This window comes from Chiloscyllium plagiosum, unplaced genomic scaffold (genome assembly GCF_037043375.1).
Source record: "Chiloscyllium plagiosum isolate Xiang-an unplaced genomic scaffold, Cpla_swu_hap1 HiC_scaffold_13, whole genome shotgun sequence".
Taxonomy (NCBI): Eukaryota; Metazoa; Chordata; class Chondrichthyes; order Orectolobiformes; family Hemiscylliidae; genus Chiloscyllium; species Chiloscyllium plagiosum.
This window is the reverse complement of record NW_028270151.1, coordinates 48873260-48885553: the sequence shown is the minus strand read 5'-3', so window position 1 is coordinate 48885553 and position 12294 is coordinate 48873260. Positions and strand designations below refer to the sequence as shown.

Here is a 12294-nt window from a genome sequence, read left to right as displayed (position 1 = left end):
AGAGTTTGTATTGTCATATAAATATAATGAAATCTAGATGTTCAAGTATTTTTCCTCTAATTTTTGTTATTTTTCTCTATTAGTGTTTATTTTGCTTCCAGCCGACAATATTTGTTAATAATGCAATAGTACAGTGTTTTAAAAAAAAAAAATTCCTTCTGTATTTTTAGACTGTGAACCAACTGGCACATGCCCTGCATCAGAATGAATATTTAGATGCTGGTTGTCTAGTCCGTGTTTTTTGGCCAAAATCGAAATGTGCTCTTCTTCGAGATGACTTGGTGTTGATGGACAGGTGTGAAATATCTCAGAATAATTTGAAATTGATGAATTTATGAATTAGTCAATAGTAATATTGTCTAGAGCAATGTTTTTTTTTGCAACTAAGCAGAAGCAAAAGCACATTATTTGAAAAGCTGTTCTGATTGTGATGTTTGACTGTGATGGTTGTAAATATTTGTAAAAGTTAATAAATGTTTAGCATTTTAAAATATTCATATATTAATACATTTAGTGTCAAGTCTAACTGATGTTTCTTGATTTTAGCCCTGGTACTGATGTCACCACAGAGTTGGATAGCTGGATTGACAAGTTTTGTCTGGATGCTGATGTCTTTGTGTTAGTAGCAAATTCAGAATCGACACTTATGCAGACTGTAAGTGTTACGTTTTTGTGTTTGTCCCATTTATACTTTTTTAAAAAAGTTACTCCTTTCTACTTCTTTCCATCGATGTTTCTTTGTTAATTGAAACTAAAAAAAGAGCTTTCGTGTAAATTGCTGAATAAAAATAATTTAACAATTATGAAAGTTGTAATATAGTGGATGTGTACTAATTTTGAAAATAAAAATTGAGTTAAATCAAACACTGCAACAAACCCAGAATTTGTGTACTAAACTGTTTTGGTATCCATTTAACAACTTCATATTGTCTCCAGCTGATATTTAAAAATTAATTAAGGGTTTTAGACATTGCAGACATTTATTTCACATCGCTCATTAGTTTTAAGATGATGGTGAACCATCTTTGCTGTGCAGTCATTATAGTGTAGGTACATGATGCTTTCATAGTAGTTGATATAACCCATCCAACTATTTGTTGTGATAGGGCATCACATTTAGGCAAGATCAGGATGGATGGTAGATTTTCTCTCCTGAACGACTTTTAACAAATCCTATGACATCAATTACAATTTGGTAGTTTCATGATGACTACTAATGAGATTAGCATATTATTCCAGATTGTTATTAATTAATTGAATTTAAAATCACCAACTTCCTTGAGTGGGATTGGAACTCCTGTCATTGGAGCATTAGATCATGTTGCTTGGTTACAAGTTCTGTAATGCTATCAGCAAAGAACCAATCCACTAGTTTAAAATAAAGTCTGTATTCAAATGTTCATGGGTATAAAAGAATGTCAGTTTATTCATTGCAGAGTACAGCTTAACATTGAATCTATTACTTGAGCTTATTTTCAAACATAGATTCTACAATTTTAATGGGAACTTTGGATTTTGAGTATTTTTGTCATTTCACTTTCAGGAGAAACAATTTTTTCATAAAGTTAATGAGCGACTTTCCAAGCCTAATATTTTTATCTTAAATAATCGTTGGGATGCTTCTGCTTCTGAGCCAGAATACATGGATGAAGTAAGTTGTACACTGTAATTATAGTTTCTTTTAGAACTTTTGAGTGTAAAAATAATATATCACTGGCTAAATTACTCCTGTACTTATAGAATGTTAAGTATAGTTGCTTGGATGTTGATTACATCATAATTTTGGATATTTGTTTATTGTGATATTTCTGTTGATTTTTGTCTTGGTATTAATCGATATCATTTTTACTATTCAGGTACGTCAGCAACATACTGACCGCTGTGTTAGTTTCCTTGTTGATGAACTTGGAGTAGTGGATCATGCACAGGCTGAGAATCGCATATTTTTTGTTTCTGCTAAGGAAGCTGTTAATGCCAGAATTCACAAAGCGCAGGGAATGCCAGAAGGAGGTAAGTGTTGCAGTGTTTTTAAATATTAGAGAGGTCTTGAATGTAAATAGCAGACAAAGCTAAGGGATTACTTAGTAGTACAAAATTGAATGGTTGGGGGAATAGGGTAGACGGGAAATACCTATTTTCCGAGCGGAGATAAAAATTATAACGAGACAGAGATTGAAGGTGATTGGAAGAAAGATTATGGGAGACATGATTGGAAAAAACCCTATTCACCCAGAGGTTGGTGAACATCTGGAATTTGATGAGAAAGTGAGGTCTGCAGATGCTGGAGATCAGAGCTGAAAATGTGTTGCTGGAAAAGCGCAGCTGGTCAGGCAGCATCCAGGGAACAGGAGAAACGACGTTTCGGGCATAAGCCCTTCTTCAGGAATGAGGAAAGTTTGTCCAGCAGGCTAAGATAAAAGGTAGGGAGGAGGGACTTGGGGGAGGGGCGTCGGAAATGTGATAGGTGGAAAGAGGTCAAGGTGAGGGTGATAGGTCAGACTGGGGTGGGGCGGAGAGATCGGGAAGAAGATTGCAGGTTAGGAAGGCGGTGCTGAATTCGATGGATTTGACTGAGACTGGGTGGGGGGAGGGGAAATGAGGAAACTGGTGAAATCTGAGTTCATTCCTTGTGGTTGGAGGGTTCCTAGGCGGAAGATGAGGCGTTCTTCCTCCAACCGTCATTTTGTTGTGGTCTGACGATGGAGGAGTGGGAGGGGGAATTGAAATGTTGAGCCACAGGGTGGTCGTTTCAGAGAACACCTCTGGGACACCCGGACCAACCAACCCAACCACCCAAAGTTTGCTTTCTCTCCACAGATGCTGCCAGACTTGCTGGGTTTTTCCAGCAATTTCTGTTTTTGTTTGTTTTCTCTAACTTTTTAGATGAGGGTATGAACTAGGGTCCCAAGACTGTGGCTATTAGATAATGACATCCTAAAGTATTATCTTACTGCAGTTAATCTTTTCATAGAATCATACAGTATACAGCCCATTGAGTCTGTACCACCAAAACTATTCTGTTACCTACACTAGTTCCACTTTCCTACACTAGGCCTATAGCTTTGATTGTTATGATAGTTCAAGTACTTATCAAAGTATTGTGCTTTTTAAAGATTGTGGGGTTTCTTGTTTCAACAACCCTCCCAGGCAGAGCGTTCCAGATCCACACCAACCTCCCTGGGTGGAAATGTTTTTCCTCAAATCGCCTCTGAATCTCGTACCTTTCATTTAAAAATTATGCCCCCTTGTTATTGACCCTTTGACTAAGGCAATCAGTTGTTTTCTATTCACCCTGTTTATGCAGTCCTTAAGCTTGTACATCTCTGTCGGATTCACCTTCAACCTTCTCAGTTCCAAAGAAAACAAATCAAGTTTATCCAGCCTGTCTTCATAGCTGAAAAACTCCATCAGAGGCAACATCTTGGTGAATCTCCTTTGCATCCCCTCCAGTGCAATCGTATCCTTCCTATAGTGTGGTGACCAGAGGTGTGCGCAGTACTCCAGCTGTGGACTAACCAAAGTAAGGCCCAACATGACTTCCCTGCTCTTATAATCCATGCCACAACTGATAAAGGCAAGTACCCCATGTGCCTCTTTAACTACTCTCTTAACCTATCCTGTTGCCTTTATGGTAGCAACCCAAGATCCCTCTGTTCCTCTGAGTTTTCTAGTGTCTTGCCATTTCATGGGTACTCTCCCTTGTCTTGTTCCTTCTTCCAAAGTGCATCATCTCTCATTTATCACAGGTAAATTCCTTCTGCCACTGATGTGCCCATCTGAATGATCCATTTATATCATCCTGTAACCTTCCTCCTCACTGTCAACCACCTGGCCAATTTTGGGTCGTCCACAAATTTACTTATCATCTTGCCCCACGTTCCTATCTACAACATTTATGATTTATCACAAACAACAAAGGACCCAGCATTGATTCCTGTTATATGCCATTGCACATCAGCCTCCAGTCACACAAACAGCCTTCTTCTACTACCCTCTGTCTTCTGAAACTAAGGCAATTTTGAATCTGACTTGCTAAGTTACCCTGGATCCCATGAGCTTGTCAGATTTTTGTAGCTTTCCTTATTTGTTGGCTTGCCACTCTTGTTCTATACAACCAGAAATGTGTTCTGCAGTTATGGTGTATTCTTCCTTTTGAGTAGCTGGCACTGCACTGTGATAATTAGGGTAGATGTGTACATAAAGAAGTGCCAGTTTTGCAGAGGGTCATTTTAGATGTCATGGGATAGCATTTGTGAAAAAGTTGTTAAAAATCAGTACTTTTCATTAATAAACCTAACATCCATTTGTATACATATGTGTAAATTACAATGTGTGCTTTTCCTTGTAATTCTGAAGTGACTTGAGATATTTTTCCACGTAACTGGAAGGTGCTACAGTTTTGGTCATTTGGTGTAACAGCAGTATTTTGAAATTAATGGCATTGACGTCTATGAACGAATGTAATGTTTATAGATAATTCCAATTTGAAAATTACCACAGCAGCGACTTCGATAGTTACATGTTGTAATATTTTAATCTTTTCATATTTCTTTACAATGAAATACTTAAAAGCTACTTCATGTTGCTTTTGCATTTTGTTTACAGGTGGTGCACTAGCAGATGGATTCCAAGCTAGGCTTTTTGAATTTCAGAACTTTGAGCATCAATTTGAGGTACATGATGGACAGCTATCTTTTATCATTGCTCCATGAAGTTAAGGTTTTCTTTGCTCCTAAATTGAAATAAAGAAATTTGGAGCCTATAAAAAGACTGTAAGTTAGTATTAAATTCCTATTTGAATGTGCAGTTGCAGAATGACTGTGTTGAAGTGGTCATCTAATCGACATTTTGGTCTTTCTAGTATAGAGGTGGTCACGTTATGAGCTGTAAATACAGAATGCTATATTGAAAGAAGCAAGTCACTGTTTCACCTTAGGTGGGGAGATGTTATTGCATAGGAATAACATGCAAAGGAAAAGGTACAGTGTTGTGAATGGGCTTTTGCCCGAAACATCGATTTTCCTACTCCTCGGATGCTACTTGACCTGCTGTGCTTTTCCAGCACCACTCTAATGTAGATTGTGAATTATTGCCGAGTATACTAACGTGAAGGGAGCAATCCCTTCATGATACAGAAAATGGAGGGAACATTGCCTTCAGAATGTAGAAAGTGGAGGGAAAGGGATGATGTATTTTACGTAGTATTATGCTGGAGGTAGTGGAAATGGAGGTGGGTGATCAGTTGAAAACAAATGCTGGTAGGGTGGAAGTTCAGGACCAAAGTGGCTTTGAGGGAGGCGAAGGAGTGATGATAGATGAGAAAAATAGAATGGAGCACAGTTGAGGGTCCTGTCAATTATAGTGGGGGCAGAGGCCTCGGTTAAGGATAATATAGCTGAAGCTTATAGTAAACATTGCTTGAAAGCCTACCCCTAGAAATGGTGACAGAAAAGTTATTGGGAAGGGAAGCATCCAAAATGGATGGTGAAGGAAGGCAAATGGTGCACATTGGAAGAAAAAAATGCTTAAATTTTCAAATTCTGGATGAGAACAGAAAATGACAACTGCTACAGTACCAGACAAGGATGAGTGAGGGGGGCCTCCATGGGCTGGAACAAACATGTTTCACGTATCCCACACAAAGGCAGACAAGACCAAACCTATGTGCATTTCCATAGCAATGTCTTTCACTTGGGAAAATATGGGAGGAGTTAAAGGTGAGGTGGTTCAATGTGAAAGGAAGCTCAGCCAGGAAGAGTAGCAAAGTCATGGGAAAAGATTGGTTTGATTTCCTTGAAGAAAAGTGGAGTTCCCTTAAGCCATCTTAGGGGAGGATGGAAGAGCAGAGAAATTGGACATTCCTGGTAGAGATAATGGTGATGCAATGGTAAATGTCAGGAAACTGTTAAACTTAAAGAGAAAATCAGAACAATCACAGATGTAGGTGAGAAGAGACTAGACACAAGGGGGAAAAATATGTGAGGTAGTGAGAAAGCAGTTCAGTGATACAGCAACAAGTTGAAAGATTGGATCTAACAGGGCAACCATGTTTATGGATCTTGGAAGGGAGGTAGAAGACAGCTGTTCATGGTTGAGGGACCATATGGGGCTGGTGATCATTGAGGGAAGATGTGCTCCGTGATAGTCTTGGAAACAGTGGCTTGAGGTTCATTGTTGGGTCATGATGCAGACAGGGATTGAAGGATATTGTCAGAGAGTTGATGTTTTGCCTCTACTAATGCCAAATAACAACAGGCTAAGGTTGAATTTCTGAAATCAGTGTAATTAATATCATTTCAGAGGGAAACCGAATAGAGCATGTAAGGGGAGCAGAGAAGTTGAGATGGCCAATCTTATGTCAGCAGTTATCAATGAAAAAATGTGGGGTGAGTAAGGAATCCAGATTAGGGTGAATTCTGCAAATGGATAAGAGGGTTCCTTGTGTGCAATCTTAGCCATAGATTTTCTGGCTGAAGAAGGTGAAGGCAACAGAAGATGTTGGTGAGATCTTAGCGAAAGAGAAATCTAACAGATCTAGAGAGAAAAGGTCAAATTATATCATGAATGTGCAGTTGGGAAAAGGAAAGTGGCGGGGCGGCACGGTGGTTCAGTGTTTAGCACTGTTCCCTCACGGTGTCAGGGACCTGGATTCGATTCCTACCTTGGGCAACTGTCTGTGTGGAGTTTGCACATTCTCCCCCTGTCTGCGTGGGTTTCCTCTGCGTACTCTGGTTTCCTCCCACAATCCAAAGATGTGCAGATTAGGTGAATTGGCCCTGTTAAAATTGCCCATACTGTTCAGGGATGTGTAGGTTGGGTGTCTTCGTCTGAGGTAAATGTAAGGGGAAGAGGATCCTAAGTAGCATCGGTACACATGAGTCATTAAAGTTTGCAATTCTTCATTCTTGAAGGGGGAGGGGGTGGGGGAAGAAAGTGACATCTTTTATTTTTAAGATCTTTTCTGCATTGTCCTGCTCACCCTGTTATGTGTATACAATTAGAATTCTTTTACAATCTTCACAACTTTCCATTTCTGTTGACTTTGTAACATCTGGAAACGTGGAATTATTGTAAAGAAGTTAAGTACAGCTTATACCTAACAGTGATTCCTGGAGGACCATATAATTTATACTTTTCCAAGTGATAATTTATTCAATCCCTGTTTATGTATTTTAACAGTTATCCAGCTACTGAGAAAATTACTGATCTCGTGGGGTTACTTGGTTTATTTCTTCCATTTTTAAAACTGATAATAGTGATGTTACTGAAAGTTAGAATTGTCCCTTATTGGAGATGGATATTGCCCGAGATAATGGAAGACTGTTATCTACTCGTCTGAACATGGATATTTTCACATCTTGCAAAGTATTGCTTCATTGGTGGAGCAATGTACAGGAGTTAAATGTAGTAGAGTGAATGATTTCTGTGTGAATGGCCCCAATCCTGACCCCATGGTAGGAAGCTTATGAATGCAGTTTAAAAAACCAAACCTGTTTTGCTGAATGACTTCAGAGATTTCCTGGTATAGTTGTACAATTAAGGTTTTAAAATGAGAACTGATTTGATCTGGTAATGAAAAACTCTTCTTTGTTAGGGAGGCCAGAACGCAGGGCCATCTTAGAGTCAAGCCAATCCGTAATGAAATTGGGAAGTAACACTTCTTTGTATACAGAAAAGTGCTGGATGTCTTGAAACGGGTAAAGGTGGATAAATCCCCAGGACCTGATCAGGTGTACCCTAGAACTCTGTGGGAAGCTAGAGAAGTGATTGCTGGGCCTCTTGCTGAGATATTTGTATCATTGATGGTCACAGGTGTGGTGCCAGAAGACTGGAGGTTGGCTAATGTGGCGCCACTGTTTAAGAAGGGTGGTAAGGATAAGCCAGGGAACTATAGACCAGTGAGCTTGATGTCGGTGGTGGGCAAGTTGATGGAGGGAATCCTGAGGGACTGGATGTACATGCATTTGGAAAGGCAAGGACTGATTAGGGATACCTTCATCCCCCTACCCTCCCGGATCAATGAGTCCGACACGCGGCGAGGTATCGAGCATTTCTTCTGCAGCCTTCACCTCCGTGCCTACTTCAAAAAGGACTCTCGCCCACCCTCTGACGACCCCTTCTCCCGCCTCCAACACACCCCATCCACCTGGACACCCCGTGTTGGCCTCTTACCCGCCCTCGATCTCTTCATATCCAACTGCCGCCGCGACATTGACCGCCTCAACCTGTCCACCCCTCTCACCCACTCCAACCTCTCACCCTCACAACACGCAGCCCTCCACTCCCACCCCAACCTCACCATCAAACCGGCAGACAAGGGAGGCGCAGTGGTAGTTTGGTTCACCGATCTTTACACCGCTGAAGCTAGACGCCAACTCGCGGACACCACCTCCTACTGCCCCCTTGACCATGACGCCACCTCACACCACCAAACCATCATCTCCCAGACCATCCATAACCTCATCACCTCAGGAGATCTCCCATCCACTACCTCCAACCTAATAGTCCCACAACCCCGCACTGCCTGTTTCTACCTCCTCCCCAAAATCCACAAACCCAGCTGCCCTGGCCGACCAATTGTCTCAGCCTGCTCCTGCCCCACCGAACTCACCTCTGCATACCTCGACACTATCCTGTCCCCCTTAGTCCAAGAACTCTCCACCTATGTTCGGGACACCACCCACGCCCTCCACCTCCTCCATGATTTTCGCTTCCCCGGCCCCCAAAGCTTTATCTTCACGACGGACATCCAGTCCCTATACACTTCCATCCCCCATCACGAAGGCCTCCAAACCCTCCGCTTCTTCCTCTCCCGCCAACCCAACCAGTACCCTTTCACTGCCACCCTCCTTCAACTGACTGAACTGGTCCTCACTCTTAACAACTTCTCCTTCCAATCTTCCCACTTCCTCCAAACCAAAGAAGTAGCCATGGGCACCCGCATGGGCCCCAGCTATGCCTACCTCTTTGTCGGATATGTGGAACAGTCCATCTTCCGCAGCTACACTGGCACCACCCCCCATCTTTTCCTCCGCTACATTGATGATTGTATTGGCACTACCTCATGCTCCCATGAGGAGGTTGAACAGTTCATCCACTTTACCAACACCTTGCACCCCGACCTCAAATTTACCTGGACCGTCTCAGACTCCTCCCTCCCCTTCCTAGACCTCTCCATTTCTATCTCGGGCGACCGACTCAACACAGACATTTACTACAAACCGACTGACTCCCACAGCTACCGAGATTACACCTCCTCCCACCCTGCCCCCTGTAAAAACGCCATCCCATATTCCCAATTCCTCCGCCTCTGCCGCATCTGCTCCCAGGGGGACCAATTCCACTACCGAACAACTCAAATTGCCTCCTTCTTCAAAGACCGCAATTTCCCCTCCAACGTGGTCGACGACGCTCTCCACCGCATCTCCTCCACTTCCCGCACCTCCAACCTTGAACCCCGCCCCTCCAGTCGCCACCAGGACAGAACCCCACTGGTCCTCACCTTCCACCCCACCAACCTCCGGAAACATCATATTATCCTCCGTCATTTCCGCCACCTCCAGACAGACCCCACCACCAGGGATACATTTCCCTCTCTACCCCTATCAGCATTCAGGAGAGACCACTCCCTCCGCGACTCCCTCGTCAAGTCCACACCCCCCCACCAACCCAACCTCCACTCCCGGCACCTTCCCCTGCAACCGCAAGAAGTGCAAAACTTGCGCCCACACCTCCCCCCTCACCTCCCTCCAAGGCCCCAAATTCACCTGCACCTCCACACACATCATTTACTGTATCCGCTGCACCCGATGAGGTCTCCTCTACATTGGGGAGACAGGCCGCCTACTCGCAGAACGTTTCAGGGAACACCTCTGGGACACCCGCACCAACCAACTCAACTGCCCCGTGGCTGAACACTTTAACTCCCCCTCCCACTTTGCCAATGACATGCAGGTCCTTGGCCTCCTCCATCGCTAGACCCTGGCCACACAACGCCTGGAGGAAGAGCGCCTCATCTTCCACCTAGGAACCCTCCAACCACACGGGATGAATGTAGATTTCTCTAGCTTCCTCATTTCCCCTCCCTCCACCTTATCTCAGTCCCAACCCTCGGATTCAGCACCGCCCTATTGACCTGCAATCTTTTTCCCGACCTCTCCGCCCCCACCCCCTCTCCAGCCTATCACCCTCACCCTCATCTCCTTCCACTTATCGTATTCCCAGCGCCCCTCCTCCAAATTCCCTCCCTCCTACCTTTTATCTCAGCCCACTTGGTACACCAGCCTCTTTCCTGAAGAAGGGCTTATGCCCGAAACTTCGATTCTCCTGCTCCTCGGATGCTGCCTGGCCTGCTGTGTTTTTCCAGCACCACATTTTTAAACTCTGATTAGGGATAGTCAACATGGCTTTGTACGTGGGAAATCATGTCTCACAAACTTAGAGTTTTTTGAGGAAGCAACAAAGAGGATTGATGAGGGCAGAACGGTAGATGTGATCTATATAGACTTCAGTAAGGCTTTCGACAAGGTTCCCCATGGGAGACTGATTAGCAAGGTTAGATCTCACGGAATACAGGGAGAACTAGCCGTTTGGATACAGAACTGGCTTAAAAGTAGAAGACAGAGGGTTGTGGTGGAGGGTTGTTTTTCAGACTGGAGGCCTGTGACCAGTGGAGTGCCACAAGGATCGGTGCTGGGTCCTCTACTTTTTGTCATTTACATAAGTGATTTGGGTGCGAGCATAAGAGGTACAATTAGTAAGTTTGCAGATGACACCAAAATTGGAGGTGTAGTGGACAGCGAAGAGGTTTACCTTAGATTACAACAGGATCTTGACCAGATGGGCCAATGGGCTGAGAAGTGGCAGATGGAGTTTAATTCAGATAAATGCGAGGTGCTGCATTTGGGAAAGCAAATCTTAGCAGGACTTATACACTTAATGGTAAGGTCCTAGAGAGTGTTGCTGAACAAAGAGACCTTGGAGTGCAGGTTCATAGCTCCTTGACAATGGAGTCACAGGTAGATAGGATAGTGAAGAAGGTATTTGGTATGCTTTCTTTTATTTGTGAGAGTATTGAGTACAGGAGTTGGGAGGTCATGTTGCGGCTGTACAGGACATTGGTTAGGCCACTGTTGGAATATTGCACGCAATTCTGGTCTTCCTATTGGAAAGATGTTGTGAAACTTGAAAGAGTTCGGAAAAGATTTACAAGGATGTTGCCAGGGTTGGAGGATTTGAGCTATAGGGAGAGGCTGAACAGGCTGGGACTGTTTTCCCTGGAGCATCGGACGCTGAGGGATGACGTTATAGAGATTTACAAAATTATGATGGGCATGGATAGTGTAAATAGGCAGTCTTTTCCCTGGGGCCGGGGAGTCCAGAACTAGAAAGCATAGGTTTAGGGTGAGAGGGGAAAGATATAAAAGAGACCTAAAGGCCAACTTTTTCCACACAGAGGGTGGTACATGTATGGAATGAGCTGCCCAAGGAAGTGGTGGAGGCTGGTACAATCGCAACATTTAAGAGGCATTTGGATAGGTATATGAATAGGAAGGGTTTGGAGGGATATGGGCTGGGTTCTGGCAGGTTGGACTAGAATGGGTTGGGGTATCTGATCAGCATGGACAGGTTGGACCGAAGGGTCTGTTTCCATGCTGTACATCTCTATGACTCTAATAATCAAAAACAGAACTTTGTTCACGAAAGGGCTGTGGTTAGTGGGTTAATTGTTGATTTCAGTTTTAATAGTTTCAGATTTATGGTGCTCAAGGATATGAGAATATAAAGGGTATGGATATTGTGGGTAAAGAGGTTTATGGTACAGTTCAGCCAAAATCTACTTCATTGCTGGAACAGGCTCACATGACTTAATAGTCTACTTTTATTGTTCTTTTGCCATTGACTTCCTACAATCATAGTTATCACAATCTTTATGTCTGGTCCCAAACTACTTCACCTCCCTAGAATCCCTACATAGAATCATAGTTTCCCTACAGTGTGGAAACAGGCCCTTCAGTCCATCAAGTCCACACTGACCCTACCCTAATATCCTATATCTACCCCTGACTTCTGCACCTAACCTACACATCCCTGAACACTATGGGCAAGTTAGCATGGCCAATTCAGCTAACCTGGACATCTTTGGAATGTAGGAGGAAACCAGAGAACCCATAGGAAACTCACACAGACACAGGGAGAATGTGCAAAGTCGACACAGTCGCCCGAGGTTGGAATCCGTCCCTGGCGCTGTGGGGAGGCAATGCTAACCAGTAAGCCATCATACACCATTCAGCT

The 12294-nt window shown here is 43.5% G+C and overlaps 1 protein-coding gene across 1 annotated transcript in view; it reads left to right on the top strand.

Moving 5' to 3' along the window:
* The window catches only part of LOC122555938 (mitofusin-1-like), a 75807-nt gene that overhangs the window by 23855 nt on the left and 39658 nt on the right, over nucleotides 1–12294 (top strand). Inside the window, exons 5-9 of the mRNA XM_043702232.2 lie at nucleotides 171–295; nucleotides 547–655; nucleotides 1544–1651; nucleotides 1857–2010; nucleotides 4606–4673. Of these exons, the coding sequence (XP_043558167.1) occupies nucleotides 171–295; nucleotides 547–655; nucleotides 1544–1651; nucleotides 1857–2010; nucleotides 4606–4673 (564 nt within the window). The remainder of the gene's footprint in view (nucleotides 1–170; nucleotides 296–546; nucleotides 656–1543; nucleotides 1652–1856; nucleotides 2011–4605; nucleotides 4674–12294) is intronic.